Below are 19718 nucleotides of genomic sequence, written 5' to 3'. Positions count from 1 at the left end.
AAAAATTGTTGTGCTTTTGTGTGTGCATGTGTATGTCCTTGTCTAAATATGTGATAATATGTGTATATGAGTGCTTGCACACTGTGCGCTTGTATTTGTATGTATGTGTATGTATGTGTGTGCGTGTGTGTGTCTGTATGTGTGGTGTGTGTGTCTGTGTATATGAATGCGTGTGTGTGTGTGTGTGTACTGTACAGTAGGTGTAGGTGTGTGTGTGTATGTGTGTGTGTGTGTGTGTGTGTGTGTGTGTGTGTGTGTGTGTGTGTGTGTGTGTGTGTGTGTACTGTAGGTGTGTATGTGCGTGTGCATGTGTATGTGCGCATGTATGAGTGTGTGTGGTTGCAAGAGCAAAAGGCAGGGCAGGAGAGGAGACTTGCATTTGAGTGTGTTGATTTGTGTGTGTATCTGAGAATTGCCCTGGGAGAGAATAGACTGAAACTGAGCAGAAATGGTCTGCTATCTGGACCTCTTAAGTTTATGTCAGCATGAATTATCTGGAAACATTATACTTACCAGATGTCTGTCTGATTTTAAAAAAATGAAAGCATTTCCCAAGAACCATGTTTTATGTGTTTGTTTATATGAAGTAAGCGTCAACATTTTACATTGCAAGATAACTAATTAGTTTGTTCATGTGATAAGAGAGGATTTTATGTGCCAGTCCTTGATAAGAATACATTTTGTTATTACCAGCATGTCTCCCATCTCGGAGCTATCTATCCATTCATCAAAGGAAGGCTGCCTTGGACAGCAGAGTTAAACTAAGAATCATGGCAACGTATGGGTTCAATCCAGGCTAAGTAGCCTACCTCACAGGGACACTCCTACTCACTCACAGTTTTAGCTCCGAGAGAAAAAAAATCGAGCGCACCTGACTGGTTGTAGGCAAACGTGTGGTAGGTAATGATGAAAAGCTATGTAACGCTACAGTTTTTTACAATACCCAGGACTGACGGGATGCAGAAGTCGGGGTCGAGCGGACGGATCGAATACTCACGGTCGTTGCAGTTCGTTCCGGTGTAGGACGTCATGGAGCAGTCGCAGGTGTAGTTCTCCCACTGTTGGATGCAGATGCCCATGTTGGCGCACGAGTCCTCCTGGCACGTGGTGCTAGGACCTATGGCGGCAAAGCAAACGCGATGAAACACCCGGGAAACAGGCACCAGCGAGCTTGTTAGATGTCATGCAGGGGATGGGCACGTTCAGTGCCGCCATGCAACCTGGTTAGTAGAGGTACTGGAGAATCGAACCAAACGACACTCAAAGAGGATTATGAGACAAACCCAAGCACAGCATTCCCTCTCAATAGGTTTTAGTAGGTACAGTAGTCACACACAAATAAAAAGGAAGAGTCAAACAACTTCAGAATGCAATGGTTAGACTATCAATTCGAAAAGGAATACAACATAGACACGTTCTTTTTTTTTCTTCAAAAATACTCAAAAACACAGTTCATATAAATATATGAGGGGACACTACACTTAGCAGGAGTCAACACAAGGCAGAGAAACAACATTTTATAGCAAGAGGTGTACATATGGTTGAATATGTACAGTTGTTATAAAAGTTATGTACACTGGCTGTTCATACCAGTTGTGGCCATAATGTTCACCACCTTTTCCAAACACACTAACGGGCCATATTTCGAGAACAGTAATGTAGCATTAGCATGATGATATAGCCTGTGTGTATCATAATGTTCCTCAAGTTAAGGCTAGCTGGCACACTCTTCATTAAAGCCTAATTTAAAAAGTCCACTGGAATGTGCAAACTAGCTCGGTAGGCTATACACAGACTTTAGGAATATTTGGACACACTTGGGCTATATCATCAAGCCAGCGCTGCGTTACCAACCTCAAATTAGAGCCCTAAATGTTTAACACACTCAACTACAGTAAGAGGGAATGCAACAACAAATGCTATACAGGGCAAAAGCATGTTGGGATGAAGGCCGACTTCCCCTCAAAAATCCACAACCATGTGATTGAAGATAACTGCAGCTAAACAGTGTTTAAATGCAATTTTCTTGTGCAAGGAATTAGTGAGGAAATAATACATAAAGTAGTTTAACATAAATATAAATAAACAAACAAAAATCCCTTAGCCAAAAGTGCATTTGCTGTGTAATGCTTAGTGTGTTAAAACAGATACTATGAATGATAAAATGATTCACTTCATGATGTTCAAAACCAAATTTGTGTAAGGCTCCTGAAAGCAGGTGAGAGACCCTTCAATATTGACCCCTTTGAAAGTAGTGTTTTAAGATTCTATTGCTCTGTGGTTCAGATTTAACTGCAGTGGCTGTTTTTTTTTTAACACTCACTCTAACTAAATGCACCTCAACACAAAATTAGCCTAATAATGAACATAAACATCAAGTAAAGGTGTCTCTGGTAGACAGGCCAGAACAAATCCCCCTTGTCTTGGCACAATGGCGTGGACATTTTTGCTTTTAATGTGGAAGCACTCCCTCCATTTTCATTAAACACCCTGTCAGTCTGTCCTGATCTTAAATTGAATTCACGCCACTGTCCTTTTAATTAGCGTCTTAATCATATTCCCCAATCAGACTGCCCTCATTCAGGAAGAGAGCATCGGGGCCTTGACCTCCGCCGAGCTACTTCATGGTTTTCCTCACGCTTAGCTCCTACAGCTGGTAGAAGCAGTAGCTACTCAGCTCGGTGCCATTAGCATAAAACAAGAACAAAATGAGATAGTGTGTGAGTGTGTGTGTGTGTGTGTGTGTGTGTGTGTGTGTGTGTGTGTGTGTGTGTGGAGGGAGGTGGGGAGGGTCGGTGTAATTATACAGGTCAGCTAATGTTTTATTTATGCACGAGCGTTGCTGCAATCATTGCTTTTCAGGTCTCTCTCACACACACACATATGCGTGCACACACGCTTGCTGCTTTTTGGCTTTCAGGATGATAATGCAGATGATAATTTGTGCTGTAAATGTGAAGAGAAGTGAACCATTTTATACCAAGACATTGTTTGACAGAACCATTTTGGCACCCAGTCGGGGACCGGAACAGCACCCGTTTGAGACCTGTTTTGGTCCCTGGACTGTTTCATGTCTGGGTGTTGATTGTTTGTTTGGTACGATATATAAAAAATCGCTGACATTGCACAAGACATTACACAGAGCAACTTTCAGCCGAACTCAGAATGGAACTGATCCTTCTACCTTGTAGGTCTGCTTTGGTGAAACCAACTTTGTTAGCAAAAGAACAGAAAAGCGAAAACAATACAAACGGTTAGTAAGGTGGTCAATGATTCAGGTTAATAAAGCGACTGCTTTACTAACTGACATGCGCTACCATTCTTAGGAAGGGCTTGAGCTTTAGAAAACACTCTACATGAATAGAAAATGAATTACACCAATGACTTTAAACTATATGGAGCGGAGATGAGAGATTATACTCTCAGCAGATAGTGGAAATACTACAGTGGTACCAGCCTTAACTGATCTGGAGAGAGTATAATCAAACCACCTCTCTTTATGATGGTAGAAAATAAACTCAGCATTAAACAAAATCTACAAAATTGCATGATTAAAATGATTCTAAGGTATTTTCATGAGCACTCTTTGAAATATTCTCTGCATAGAATATTTAATCTACAGTGTGTTGGAATAAAGAATGTGTAAATGTATAGAGTATGTAAATGTCTGTCCTATAGCAGCAGCAAGCTACAGTACACAATAGCATAGGAGTAACATAAGGATTGAAAGAAGAAAATGTTAAACATGTCATTGACATTGTCATAGATCACACAGAGAAATTTAATTTGAATAGTGTTATTGCTGTTGTTAATGTCATTTGATTCAATCATATGATGATGTTAAAAATGACTAGGACTGTGATAGTCAATACACTGAGTCTGTGTTAGTGTGAGACATAGAAAAATGAGACACTGAACGAAGCACATACTAGCTATTTAAGACTGGGAGCTGAACAGAGTTTAAAATGTGTCCCTGCTACCCTGCTGTCATTTGGAAAACAATTGAAACGCCTTGACTGAAAATGACCCTTCTCAATTCAATCAAAAGATCCTAAAGAATTTCTAAATGAATACGCTTCAATCCTTTGCAGAGTTGGTGCGTGTGTGTGTGTGTGTGTGTGTGTGTGTGTGTGTGTGTGTGTGTGTGTGTGTGCGTTTGTTTGCGTGAGTGCACTCTCCCCCCCCCCCCCTAGCAGGTCTCTGCTTACGCCTTCCTAAGCAGTGGAGCATCATTGCCATCTAGCGTCCGCAGAATTCCATTACACCGTACTGTGCATGCGTCTGACCTCATCGGCCAAATCCCGCGCGGAGTCAGAACCAAACCATGTGCACAGATGCATGTCCTTGTCATGCATTAATATGATATATATGTATATATATATATATGTTTATTCCTTTAATTATGACTTTATTTCTTTCATAACACATGTATAAGCCTACTCACGTTCACTGGTGGATGCTGTGAGGGAGAGATGGGGGGGGAAGAAAGACACGTCTGGATGACAGGTCGAGACAGGAGGCCAAAGCAAAAGAAACAAAAAAAAAAGCTCTCTGGACCCCAGTTCAAATGCCAGGCAAAGTGCAAAGTCAAATCAGTGGGCAAACCAAATGTCTTGTGCATGACGAAGGCCATCAATCATGTGGTGTGTGAGGTGTAAGCTCAATGTTTGTGCTTATTGTTTGTTCATGCTCCTGATGTTATGTAAATTAGCAGGTTTTGTGTGGTTATTCAATTAGCTTTTAGTTAGGACTTTAGACTTTGCCTGTCATTTCAATTAGTGCCCTCTGTGTTGCATGCATGGCAGTAGAGTTCACACTGTATCTATTTCCAGCAGTGAGGGTCATGACTGGTCTAAATCACTGCGATCAGCCAGTGCAGAGAACACTGCAGCAGCAGTCACAGTCGTCCGAGTTAAAATTTCCAACATGCACAATCCAAAGATGGCAAACTCTTTGAAGGTTACCTGTTGATTATTTATCTTTTAACTTTTAATCAGAATGATTTAAGTTACTACTATTATTTAGTAAAATCAGGTTTAGGAAATAAATATCAGAGATCACTACTGTGCTTTATATTATGTTGTGTCATGGTCTTTCTAATGCATCTCCAAAATCACTCATTGTTGTCTATTGACAGGGAATATGAAGCTAAAAATTAACTACATTTTCCTTTTTCTTTGTCGCTGTTGACTGTATCTGTGTAATGTATGTTAGAGTACCTAACCTGGCTTATTCAAAGCTCCGCTTGACATTGCTCATAAAATATCAAGTATAAAATATACTGTATTTACAGTAGTACAACCCACAATATCTGCAACAACCACTTTACTTAAATCTTAAATCATATGCATACTAGTGGGCGCCATATATGGTACATACTTTCTACACGACTAACATACTTTGACGTAGTATGAGCTTTGGACTGAAACAAAAAGACATTAACGCATGAATATAGACAGACAGTCTCTCTCTCTCTCTCTCTCTAACACACAGACAGACACACACACACACACATACATTCACACATTCGTTCACAGCTACATATAATATGCATAAAACACTGTGACTGTATTAAACTTTGCAGACATAATGACAATGATGATGACACAACAAACGACCAAACAGACATTATTTACAGACTTTTATTCTGAAAAATAACACATGAATATTTATCAATGGATATTTCACATTGCATGGGCCATGTGCTTTCATTCCACCTCCCACATGACCACATAGATAAGCAGGAATGAGGAGAGTGGACTGAGATGAATTGTTTGTTTTTTTGTTTGTTTTATTATGAGATGAGGTAAAATATAATGTACAGCATAGCATACTAATGATTGGGTATGTCCGTAACAGAATCATAAAAAATAATAATAATCAAACAGAGCAACAACAAAACAATGCAAAAGTTAAACAATGACATGCATGCTAAGCTAAAAAAAAAAAAGATACAAGAATAAATTAAATATACAGAAAATGGTTGCACATAAATCAGGAAAACATAAACATTAAAACAAAGCAGATAACATGCACATATTCACTGTATGGCAAAAGATGAAGTCCATGCCCTTTTCACAAAATAATAATTGATGTTTGTTATTTAAGCTTCTTACTGTACATAAGCTGCAGCTATGTTGTACTACAGTATAATTGGGAATGTGAAGAGCTGCCTGTTGTTAAGAGTGTGACACATATTGTGAAGGATTGCTGTGAAAATGTCCTGAAACATTTGGCATATTTGGTCTGAATTGACAACACAATTGGACTACAATATTTGTTTGTCAAGATATTATTCAGGACATCGCAGCAATTCCAGATTAGATCCAGGGTCTATGACATGAGTGAGTAAAATAATTCCTAAATTGACCTATTAATTAACATCTGTCTTTTAAATTTTAACAAAATGTGTTTTGGTCACTCACAGATGGGAGTTTAGTAGATCTACAAAAGAGCCTTTCCAAAGAAATGACTAGTCCTCGAACTCTAGAATTCCCTTTCATAAATACTGACATACTCAATAGAAAAGCAGAATGGATTATTTACAATCCGGATGGGAAATGGGCCTGGGTAAGACCCTATAGGCATAATAATAGCATATACTGCATCTATGGACTTGTATTGAATTTTCTCTACAGTTTCTCTAGATTTTCTCCAGAGTTCTTATCACCCTTTCTAGATGTTCAAAGGTAAAAGGGAGAACACTAACTGAAGAACAGTGGTTACTTCAAGTTAGCGTTGTAAAATAATGAGACTGACTATCCACTTCTAATACTATAGTTTGTACTTGTTGCTGTTGCTCCATAATTACTCATACAACACAAATACAAAACGCAGACAGTCATGTTACAACTACTTCAGTTAAATCTCCCTGCATTACTACACTGAAAAGGTGTTAGAAAAAAACAAAATACATAATTATGTGCATGGAGATTGGCTTATGACATCATCACTGTGCGACCAATGTGGCCTATAAGATGATGAGTCAGCCTAGACAGGTGGGTAATGGGGAGCCTATGAGATGGCGGAGTGGGTGAGGGAGGCGGCAAGCAGAGTCAGTAAGACAGACGGATGGAGTGGCGTGAGTGTGATGGCACTGCTGTTGGTGCTACTGTTGGAGTTCATGAGGAAGAAAGGACTCCCTGAGCTAGTGTTAGAGGAGGGGGTACCTTCGCATCCGCGCTCGATCTGCCCGCTGCGGAACAGTGCGTCGTTAATCAGGTCGGGGAGCCGCCCGTTCAGGTCCACTGACGCCAGACAGCCTTTGAAGCCGTCCCGAGAGGCCACCAGCTTGGGGAGGCTGTTGTGCATACCGGGCCCCAGGCCAGCGATAAAGAGGTCACCTACGTGAGAGAAGCCAAACAGGAAGAGGACACTTTGAGACGAGTCAGACATGAAATGATGCGGGGTCATCACGGACACTTCTGCGAATGTACGGCCTCAATGTGTGTGTGTGTGTGTGTGTATGTGTCGAATCAGCACATTTTAATTGGACGCCCACCTTTCAGGTCCAGGTTTTTGGCACCGTTGACTGCTTGACTCACGGCCTTGGCGTCGACCTTCAGAGTGTGGACGTTGTTGTTGTCGCGGGTGATGACCACATTGTGCCACTGGTTGTCGTGCACCCTGTCACTGTTGCCCTTGATGACATTGGGGCCATTACCAAGGTCAAAGACATAGTGGATGTACCTATGGAGCAGAAACGTGGAAGACAAAGCAACAACAAAACTAATTTAGTTTAGCTCACGGATGACGTAGCCTGAAGGCTCTCTTCCTGCAATACAACGAAAAAGGTTTACCATCCCAACTAACAAAGCAATCAACCAATGAATAATAAACAAATACAATTTTGTTGAAGTAAACAAAGAAAAAAATGGGATTAGTGTCATGTCTAGCATCAATAAAACAGTCTCTGGAACCTATGTCTCTCGGTACAGATGAAACTGCCGCCCCAGAGATTCCTGTCTATAGCCAGAGAGGGTTAAAGCGGAGCGAGAGGCGCAAACGTTCGATCATTTCCGCATTCTATCTTCGCAAAGGGGAGGGGGGCTAAATCCCCCTTTAAGCAGACCTGTTACATTCGAACTGAACTGCTTACCAATCTGACAGAGATCGATATTCCTCTATGACGTCTTTGCAACACGCAGACAGGAACTGTTTGAATTTTGCTTCCGTAGAGATGCATTACGTTGCTCTATCTTGTCAATAATTAAGGATCTTTGCTATAGCTTACCCCTTCACCAGCTCGACTGCTATGAAATCGTTGCCATCGCCGCTGTTGAAGAGGATGAAGCCGTCGGGGGACGTGGTCTTGAACTGGAAGAAGAGGTGCATGGAGGCGTAGGCCTGCAGGGTGGGCAGGCTCAGGTAGCTGCTCTTGGTCTTGAAGGTCACGGGGTCGGCGATGATGGAGCGCATGCCGAAGCGGGCGTTGAGCTCGCAGAAGTCGATGTCGCCGTTCTTGCACAGGTCGATGTAGAGCATGCCGTTGAACTTGAGGCTCTGCAGGTGCCCGATGAAGCTGGACGGGATCATGGAGACGAAGCGGCGCTCCGTCATCACGCCCGTCTCGATGTTGTGGAACTCCAGCCGCGTGTGGTCGCCCGCCATCTGACCTGTAAGCCCAGGGATAGGGTAAACAAACACAAACAAACAAACAAACACACAAACAAACAAACAAACAAACAGCTAAAAACAATAGCCGCTGTCATGGCACTTGGACCGTGGACAGCACCTAAGATAATCAACACAGTCATTTGTTCCTCTTCCCAGGCTTAAAGACATAGATCTTTATTTCTCGAAGTCACAGAGTTATGTGAAAAGAAAAAAAATGTTTTTGTTTATTTATTTGTTTATTTGACAGGGGCCATGTACAGAACAATTCCTGCACCAGATTTAGCTATACAGCTAATTTGCATCTGTGGTCCAATTTGCACTGTTCATACTGACACAGTGGTGTAGTCTGTATGATACACAGGACTATGCAGTGTATACCCACCTAAAAAGCATCACCATCTCAGTATACCCACTTAAAATAGGCAAGGATAGGTATTAACAATTGGGGTTGATCACAATACAGTACTGTATACCCACCAGGGGTGTCACTACAGCTACCTAGACTCCATCACAGTCTACCCACTACAGATACAGTAATTCGACTACACCACTATACTGACAGTACTTGGTGACTTTGAGAAACAGAGATTTATGTGAAAAATCCTCTTTAACTCTGGAGACACCAAGGTAATGGTAAAGACAACTCTTTATTTGGATAGTCCACCTTTACAGATGGCTTGTTGTTAACCGATGCTCAGTCTTCCTAACTGTTCACTGAGCATCACCCTAACCAAACCCAACCTCTAATAACCTGAACCTTAATCATGATCATGTCGTACACCATTTCAACTGATGGCTTGTTTGTCTACTCTGAGTAGACACATGGATATGAGTAGGCTTCACTTAGTCTTTATACAAGAGTGCTGAACCAAACTTTGAACTCAATGACAAAAAATAGAGAAAAGTCTGCACTTTGCCGGAGCACACTGAGTGAGGAAGAATGGCAAAACACATTTGTGCAACAATACAAATCTTAATTTACACAAAGTGCAGATTTATCCTCTTATTGTGTGTAATCCGTCTACAGTAAAGGGGAGCATTCAAATAAAGTGTGTGCCCTGTTGAAATAGTTAGCTGGCTCATCAGTAAACTCAGTGACCTCTGTCAGCATCTGGTGACATGCTTCGTGATTCTCTGACCTGGACCCACTCTCAGAAATATAGGCCACATTGGCATCATGTTAATAATTATATGACCTGTGATACCCAATCCGACTTACTTAACTAAGTGAAAATGAGAAATGTCAAAGTCATATATTGTATAACTCTTATGTTAGCTATGATAATATGTGCATCATGTCTCCAGGCCCTGTCCCAAATAACCAAGGCCACTACAGTATGTTGTGATGTGACTCTGAGTTGATACAGCTTCATTCCAGATCAGAAAAAAAGTGTTCCAATTAATTGCTATCTGGGATTTCTCCAAAAAAAGCAACATTATGTCAACAGCTAGCAGTTTTCTTTTTTTTTCTTTCTTTTTTTTTTAACAAATTTCCATCTCTCTTGACGCTTATGTAATGCGTTTGCCTCTGGCACCGTAAACTGGGTAAATTGTACATGACCTCATATTCTTTGCCATTAAAGCTTTTCATTGCTAGTAGGGGGTGTATCATCAACCGTTTTTATTAGGTTACATAACAAGAACACACTGAAAAACCCAAAATGTGATTTAAAGCACAAATATTCAAACACATTACTTCTCGGATTATATACGGAAAAATGACATAACATAATCAGGAAACACATCTTGTATACATTTCATAACAAGCACAATCTGTTTTGAAGACATATAAAGTTTATGGAGATGTCAGATAACTTTTGCAATAAAGCTCACAATGTTTTTTCTTTTTTTGAGATTTCAATCTCAGTTCACTTTTTTTCAAAACCAAGAGCAAGTACCTTCAGCTACGTCATCGTCAACCCAGAGCTTGTAGTTTTTACCCCTTCGGATCACACGCACGGTATGCCACTCATTGTCATTGAGTTTTTGCCCGGCATACAGGGTTTCGGGTCCCTTGCCTGAGGATGACGAGTCAGCACAAAGTTAATGCAGGTCTGCTTCGAACCAATCAAACCTTTGCTTTCCTCTTTGTGCCATCAAACAATCCACAGGAAATGACATACGAGGGTGGCCGAATAGTAATGACTCATGGCTTGTAACAGTTCTGTACAAAATGGGGTGTTCACTGTTCACTCTTTGAGCGTTTTGTTTTATTTCAAGTTTATATTGTGCTAAGAAAGCAGAGGTTTGATTCAGTAGATCTCAATAATCATTCATTACAACTAAAACAATTATTCCACCTTCTATGAGAAGCATAGTGTCTGTCATTGCTGAAGTATATCCTGACTGTCTACACAAACAAACCTTTTACTCATAATAAGGTCTTGTTATACCATTCAATGTTCAACTAAATGAGGTAAATGGAAATAAACGTTATTGATTTTAGATAAAATGGACATGAATCTCCATTATTATCAAGTTAAATTTCACTCATAAGTAATATTTGAATTCAGTCGTTAGACACATTAAAATGACTTATTGTATAGAGAAAATTCTGCGCTGAACAGCATTAGGGTATCTTGTGTATGATATAGAACATTATATATTATATGGCAGGGGATGTTATGGAGACTGGGAAAACACAGGAAATCCCTTTTGGCTTTTATCAGTTATTCATCTGGACAGTGTTGTAAACAGCAGGCATCAGAGGGCCCAACCAGCCAGTATCCTCACTCCCCCAGTTCTAACAACTCCCTATAGCTCCTTCAGAATGGGCTATCCCTGCTGAGGACCAGCATTCACAGATTCCGCTCGCCACAAAGAGCATTACTCTCAAGGACGAACACATTTGTATCAGCAGGGAGGTACAGCTGGATCAGAAACCTCACCCACAGCGGTGATAATGTGGCCAGTGGTGTCTACAGGGGTGCCATTACAGGGTGACCTTGCAGTGGAAATGATTTAAAACTGTCCATGAACTAATTCATTGGTCAGATTTCATCAGTGGGCCATCGGGCAGGTGTAAACCCAAAACCAATGGCTGCGGTAACAACAGTGCAAGAACACCTGCTGTGAAAACGCTCTGGAAACCATTTAACAAAGAATCTGATACGCTGGATGGAATTTGGATTTGCTTTTCTTTGCAGTCACAGTTCTGGACAAACGTTAGTTCTTCTTTTGCTTACAAGTTAGGACACATGTTCGATCTGTCTGGCATATCTGTGCCCGAATATTATTATAATAAAAAAAAGACAATAAAAAAAACTACCTAGTGAGTAGAGAAATGTGAGTTACATGACGTGTTTATCTCTCCTTAACATGATCAAACACTGTCAGATACAAAATAAAGAAGGTAAACTAACTAGTTACCTTTGCTTCAAATGTCGTTAATGTCGACACTGTTAGCACTGACATAATCAGTATCAACAGTGTCATCTGTCTCAACAAACTAACAATTAGCCATTGTCTAAATGTACAGTATAATATGCGCTTAATGATATCATATTTTACAGTGACCTTTAGAGAATAATTAGGAGAAGTTAGTGCAATACTGAAATCAATACAAAAATACAAGTGTTAGAATTCTTACCTTTCAGAGAGAAAAAAACAACACAGGGGTTAGTCTAGCATTCGAATATACACAAACAGTTACAAATTTTATATGTCTCGTATTATATGTTTTATTCACATTTCACCGGTCTCATTTAGATGAATGATCATTGAAGGTATGCAAGACCTATTCATGAGTAAAAGTAGCTGTGATTAATCATTAATTTAAATGTAAATTAATACATACTTTTTTTTGTCAGGTCAAGAAATTACTTATATACTGTAATTGTCAGACAATTATCTTTCTCTATAAAGGGATTTGTTGTCAAACAGAGACCAGCCATTTGACCACACAGGTAGATTATTTCCAGGCTGGTGCATCAAATTATGAGATACATAATACTACATTATAAACCTTAAATGGGTACCTCTATGTTGTTCTACTGAATGCGTGTCTCTGTACATCTGATAATTATTGTGCAATTAATCTTACATTGCATGATTCCACATTTTTTTTTATAAACAAAGTCTACTTCATACTGTACCTTTCCTTGATTACTACATGAAGCAGGGCAAACAAATCTCTGAGGAGGAAATACTTTGTTGTTCAAACATCATTACAGGACGAAGCTGTCTTAAATGGAATATTGCAGTGTCGCCAAATAAATTTAAATTGGATGTTATGGTGACTTCATAATCTGATTCAGGTTATTTACTAGCTGATAGTGGTGTAAAATATTATCTATATTTAATAATGATATGTATTATTAACATTTATATGAATTACAAGAGCACTAATGTGGAAGCTGGGTATTGAACCCACAACTTTACAGGCTAATGCATTCTAGCCCAGCTCCTTACGCTACCCACCACATAACTTATGGCTTATCATTTTCAGTGTTGAGAGATTCTCTCGGAATATACGAAAGTGAGTTCTAAGAATGCCACATGTCTGAGCACCCGCAGGCTCCTATAGCTTGGATTTGGGCACAGCTGGCAGTGATGACCCAGCGCAGTGGCACTGCCAGGCATAAACTGGCAGGAAAATACATAAAGTGGGCAAGTGAGCTGGCCCAAAAATAATCACAATCAAGCTTCACTCTGAATCCTGATGCAGCATAATTTCAATGTCCTGTGTGGGCTCAGGTACACCCGGGCCCTTCTATAGCATTTACCTGACAATCTGTGCCAAAGATCTATTCCACAAACATCATAATTCTACTTTGACTTATTGATTATTTAGTAAAGTATGTATAGTCTCTATGTACAGTATGAATATGCAGGCCATTTTGGATGATGGCAAGAAACTTTAATTTGCCTGATTTCCTCACAGTTGTCAATGAAAGCATAATCTCAGAATCTAATCACCTGTTGTCACATGTACAGTTTCACATGTGAGGACTTGCAGTTGAGAGTTAACAGAAATAGGATCATATGAAGGTTTTTACTGCAAGGTCCAGCTGTTTTTTTGTTGTTGTTTTATCTGTGACACACTATCAAAGAGTGCCCTCTTGTGGTGGAGTCAGAGACGGCATTGTTCATGCTTAAGAGTACTGACAAGGTTTCTGAATAAGGTGCATTTGTCGAAATTGTTGCTAAGAAAATGGCATCACTAAATATAGAGACAATCTCTCTCTCTCTCTCTCTCTCTCTCTCTCTCTCTCTCAGACTACATTAGCAGATAAAGCTTTGACTGATGCATGAAATAAACCAATAAACCAAAAACACATTACTAGAATAAATGCTTCATGTGATATCAGTCTGAGCATTTCTCAATCTCCAGACAAGGCTCCATGCATTTGACACAAAGTGCATCAGATCTCCTAGCAAGCCTTGCTACAGTGCGGGGCCGCCAGGAAGTTGTGTAAGGGGTTTGTGGGTGGATTCGTCATAATATCAGGCTACCAGATTATTCTGTCTATTTTAAATCTGAGATGAAGGATGACTGTAAGCAGGGTATCCCAAGGATAAAACGTGGGTTCAAACAACACTGATGCTGTACCACTACCGATATACTGTTTCATTACAGTTTTATTATTCTCATAAGTAGCCTATTATTCAATGTCTGTAGGACATGGCATGGGGACTAAACTGTTAGACAGAATGTGTTAAATATGGACATACGCATAACTCATTGGAATGTAGGCTATGGATTAATTCAATAGAAGTCGATGGACGCTGATCCTGTCTTTGTATAACTCAACACTGACAATGATAACCCTTTAGTACGGTAACTATCCAGCCAAATTAAATTGAAGCAAAACTTACTAAACTAAATTACAACTAAAAGTAAATGATCTGTTTTGCATAATTAAAGAAACTGTGCAATGGAGATACTATTTGTGTTGGGGAATAAGTTCATTGGAAAGACGTGTTTTTTTTTTTTTCCGAAATTCAATTGTAAAAGTGGCAGCACTAAAGATACATTCTACAGTTATCTACTGTATGTGTCTACAACAGCTTTGAAATATCTGCATGATTGCACATTGAGCATGACGTTGCTGTTGAAGAGGTAGCGAAAGAAAAAGATTATTAAGTCACCAATATTCATCATTTGGAGCTGCTTATTCTGCCTGTAATCCTCTGACCCTTACTGTACATGAAACCTGGGAGTGGACACTGGAGCTCAGTGGGAGCAGGGGAGAAATAGCAGGCTTTTCAAAGATTCACATTCACATCAGCAGGGCAACAATAGTCAAGAGCAAAATGAAACTTGAGTGGCAACTTACTGGAGTTACAGTTTATCCTGATACAGTCTAGATGGGGGAGAATAAATGACAGATGAAATTGCATCCTTCAAGGTTACAGCTGCAGACATCCAAGAACAATCAATCCACCCTTCCGGGGACGTCCACATGCAGAACGGCGGCCATTTTATTCAGGGTTTTAACTTAAGGGCATTTACTGTAGTACTCAAGAGAGACCCTCAATGTGGCCCTCACTACACAGACTGTGGATAACTTCTATTTCTTTACAATTCTTTACAATTATAGCCTACATAATAGGTATATCACATGTATGATTCAAACCTGGATTTCATATCTACATGCAGATGATGTGACTAAGCTAGACTGCATCTGAGAATTCTGCTTCTAGTTTGTATCCCTCCAATATGGAGACAAATATTCATGGAAACTAAATTTTCACTGATGCTATATGCTTATTGGCATAGATATATAATATATATGTCTACTAAAATGGCCGCTTATATTTTTCCAACTACATGGATCCTCCAACCCAGAGTTCATTGTTTTCAAGGCTATGTGTTAATTTATTGCGTTTTCAAGAAGCGTTTCAAAGACTCAAGCCCCCGCGCCTTTGCACCAGCTTGTTGTCTAAACAGGCTATTAAAACATATGTCTGATATTTAGCAAGAAGGTGGTGCTGGCCTCTCATCCAGGAGTTCAAGGTCCTTGAAAACATAATGTTTTCATGTACCTATGATTTTAGAAGAGCAAACATTTTTTCTCAGGTATTTTATTTTGCACATTTTATTGAGAGAGATGTTGTTCTTTAAATCCATATGTAAATTGGATTCGATACAAGGACGTCTTGGACGCCAGAATTTGGATGCTGTTTGTTCAGTGCTGTGAGCAGCACTGTCGTCTGGGTTGGGTTCCAGGTGGCTGGGTGGGTCATGTGTCGTCAACCGCAACAGAAAAGTGGGAGCAAACAGCCTCGATCCAACAGGCACTAGCACCGTGCAGTGGCTACTAGACCTCCCTACGGCAACTCTACGGGGCGTCTGACGTACCAAAAGGAATGGTAAAATTGGTACAACATAGAGACAAGATCTAAGAAGCCGTTTTTTTTCAGTTGTTTTCTTAATAGATAAACTCAAATGTATGGACAAAGGGCTAAGAACATTGGTCTAAAATCATCAAAGCATTTGGGATTGAGATTTATATTTTGCCCTGTGACAGGCACTAGTCGCATACTGCTGTGGGGATGAAGCTGAGATAAGTTTAGTGTCTGTGAAAGATCAAAACTATTGATAACTCTCTATGCCTCGTCTCAATGTAACTATTCACAACAGGGCAACAAGAAGGCCAATTGTGGTTAACACAAAGAAGTGTGAGCTTATTTACACTCACACTAGCTAAAGAGAGGGACACAATATTTATAAACGTGAATTTCTACTGCCTGGGTGGTGTCATATCATATCTACGATTACAGAGCTAGAATTGTGACACAATTGTGCCTTTGCATTATCTGTGAGTCTAAAACACACAGGCAGAGGTGTGTGTCTCTCTATGTGAGTGTGTGTGTGTGTGTGACTAAGACGTGGTAGGGGAGGGAAGGTTGTGTGCTACCAACTGCAGGTGAAGCTGAGAGCTTTGACATCGGGCTGTTTACTGACCGGGCCGCAGGCTAAAGGCCTTTGAAGGGGTGAATACCATCTTTTGACAAAGCATGGGGGGGGATGTGTTTGGGAACTCATAACAACAGAAAAAAGCCCAAAGAAGAGAAGACAACAGCTCACACCTCAAACCAAACGGAGAGAGAGACAGAAAACGGATGGCGTCGAACAAAACTGGGAAAGCAACGATGATGACGTCATTAGCTATATGCGGAAGTGATGAGAAGAGGACGTTGGTCAGTCGTAAGTTGAAATTTAGAAAGTCACAGCACTTCAGTAGATGATCTCAGATTGAGTGAGACGAGCTGCGCTGGAAAGAAATGACTTCATATGTCTTTAAATCTACAGCTCCGATATTTAAACTATGTTATGCTATCTCTTTTGAGTACTGTGACTGTCTCTGAACGGTTTGCTTTCAAAGACAGTGGGAATGATTATGTGGAGGTCAGTACAAAGGATGACCCGGGGGGAAAAAAATAGCTTTAGTCTTTAGATTTGTGAAAATAAAAATAGATTATACTATATATATATATATATATATCAGAAATTAGAGAACAGTTTGTTGACAAACAAATTAATATATGTTTCCACATATGGATTACAGAGAACCCATGCACAAAACGGCATTACGAGCCTCTCAAAAAAAAAAATCACAAAGGTAAGTTGTGTAAGATTTAGCAAATCAGACAAATGATAAATTGTGTTATATGAGGAAGTACGTAAAATTAGTATTGTGAAAAAAGGATGAGAGACGTGAAGAGAGAAATAGAAAGACAGAGAGGGGGAGTAAGAGAGATAGATAGAGTGAGAGAGCGAGAGAAAGAGAGGAAGGGGGGGCGTCGCGTCATACGATACCTAAGTTGACCGTGAGCTTGACGCGGCTGCCGTCGAGCTCGAGGCGGAGGGTGTCTGCGGAGTCGCGGGAGGTGGTGGCCATGAGGAGGCCATAGGCCCGCTGCGACATGAAGCGCAACGACACGTCCTCCGCCTCTGTGTGCATCACCGACGGCATCACCACCTTCATGTGCATGCTGCCGTCGAAGCTCAAGATGGACGCCTCTGCACACGGAAAACACAAACACAACACAACACGCACGCCGCTTAGTCATCATGGACTGTACACCAGCAGGAATCATTCTCATTAATAAAGCATTTATAGACAATATGTCGATTAGTCAAGTACACCAGCAATTACATGAAATTATTCTCATTAATAAAGCATGTATTAACCCCACACGCCGCTTAGTCATCATGTACACCAGCAGCAATTATTGTCATTAATAAAGCATTTATTAACAGGAGCTATACCAGGTCACATGAAGATACACCAACACGGCTTAAAATAAATTATTTTTATTTAATTTTTATTTTAGAGAGCATGTGTAAGGCATTACAATAGAACTAATATGTTATTAGCATCCGATAAGTCTGTATTAAGTATCAATGATCATTTATTAGCAATTAGCCATCAATTTCTTATATTCCTTGAATAGGTGATTTATTCTTCCTCCCTTTGGATCAAACCAAAGCTCATAGACTTTATCAAGAATAAATGGCCTATCCATTAAGAATAAGAAATTGTTGTATAAAGGCCTAATACCGGTACATAACTAATGATACTTAAAACAGACCCTACTGGGCACTAATACACGCACATATAAGCAATGTATGCTATGGCAATGGCAAATACTTATGTTCCCTAAAATAAAATGCTACGATTAAGCCTTTACAATCATGAATAAGTAGGATGGAAGTCACTGATGGGAACACCAAAACCAGGATGCAGGCTCTATGAACACACACTAACAAGGAAGTAGAGGCTGGTTATCAACATTAATAAGGCATTTATAAACACATACTGGCCCACAGTGCAGGTCTGTTGATGGTGAAGATAAGTAGATAAGACTTGTAACACAATAAAACAGACATGTAGATTGTGGATGTAGTGGACGGCGAGTCTTAAAATACAAGAAGATGGCAGGATGGTTGTTTGATGTGTGTGTGTGCTAACCGTGGCATGGATGATGAAAGCACTTAAAGTATACGCTATTGCCGTGGTTACCACTGAGCTAACAGTACTGCCACACTGCACAGTGCATCTCATTAATGCACACCAGCATGCGCTCACTGCTGCAAATAAAGCTCGCAGCAGGACTAACGCCAGAGTCAAATTAAAGGAGTCTTTCGCCACACATGACACAGTGACTGGAACAGGGTGAAAACACAATAGACATATTTCACAGCACTCTCTCTCTCTCACTCATTCTCTCTCTCTCTCTCTCTCTCTCTCTCTCTCTCTCTCTCTCTCTCTCTCTCTCTCTCTCTCTCTCTCTCTCTCTCTCTCGGTCTCACTCAGTTGCACCCTTACACACACACACACACACACACACACACACACACTTTCTCTCTTTGTATTTCTGTCACACACATACACAGTTCCTTTCATGCTGACTGCCATTAACGTTCCAGGCAGGTAAAGCGGGGGAGTTTTTCAGCTGTGCTAAATGCCAAACGCATTTCCTTCCCAGCACAGCAGCGCATGAAGGCTCATTTACACGCCCAGATGAGGCTGAGATTGTGTCTCTTTATCTGCAGGCATGTGCCCTCTCCACCGACACACACACACACACACAAACACACACACACACACACACACACACACACACACACACACACACACACACACACACACACACACGCAGTGATGAGGCTGAGATTGCACCTCTTTATCTGCAGGCATGCCCCCTCCACAGGCAGCAGGTAGGTATGAGAGAGAGGGATATAGAGAGAAAGAAAGAGAGAAAGTGGGAGTGTGTGTGTGCCATAGAGAGAGGGAGATAGAGAGAGAGAGAAAGTGGGAGTCTGTGTGCCAGAGAGCGGGAGAGAGAAAGTGAGCGTGTGTGTGTGTGTGTGTGTGTGTGTGTGTGAGAGAGAGAGAAAGAGAGAAATAGAGTGACACAGGAGAAGAAGAAAAAGAAGAATAGACAGAAATAAAAAAGAGTGAGAGAGGGCTACATGACAGGAAAAAGAGACACACAGAGAATGTCAGACAGAGGCAGGGAGAGACTTGGGGAAGGTGTGAAGTGTGAGAGAGGGATAGAGAGAAAAAGGGAGGGAAAGAGAGAAAGAAGAAGGGAAAGAGAGAGACACACAGAGGTAGGGATACATATGGGGGAGTCGGTGAGTGTGAAAG

The 19718-nt window shown here is 40.6% G+C and overlaps 1 protein-coding gene across 1 annotated transcript in view; it reads right to left on the bottom strand.

The window, feature by feature from the left end:
- The window catches only part of nrxn3a (neurexin 3a), a 288371-nt gene that overhangs the window by 222842 nt on the left and 45811 nt on the right, over positions 1 to 19718 (bottom strand). The window contains exons 5-13 of the mRNA XM_062522061.1: positions 17381 to 17584; positions 14895 to 14921; positions 10515 to 10634; positions 8234 to 8615; positions 7502 to 7689; positions 7170 to 7343; positions 4445 to 4459; positions 3185 to 3211; positions 998 to 1117 (exon numbers count right to left, since the gene is read on the bottom strand). Of these exons, the coding sequence (XP_062378045.1) occupies positions 998 to 1117; positions 3185 to 3211; positions 4445 to 4459; positions 7170 to 7343; positions 7502 to 7689; positions 8234 to 8615; positions 10515 to 10634; positions 14895 to 14921; positions 17381 to 17584 (1257 nt within the window). The remainder of the gene's footprint in view (positions 1 to 997; positions 1118 to 3184; positions 3212 to 4444; positions 4460 to 7169; positions 7344 to 7501; positions 7690 to 8233; positions 8616 to 10514; positions 10635 to 14894; positions 14922 to 17380; positions 17585 to 19718) is intronic.

The sequence above is a fragment of the Sardina pilchardus genome, chromosome 20 (assembly GCF_963854185.1).
Source record: "Sardina pilchardus chromosome 20, fSarPil1.1, whole genome shotgun sequence".
In the NCBI taxonomy this organism is placed as follows: Eukaryota; Metazoa; Chordata; class Actinopteri; order Clupeiformes; family Clupeidae; genus Sardina; species Sardina pilchardus.
Note: the sequence above shows the minus strand (reverse complement) of the source record. Positions and strands in the feature narration are given on the sequence as shown.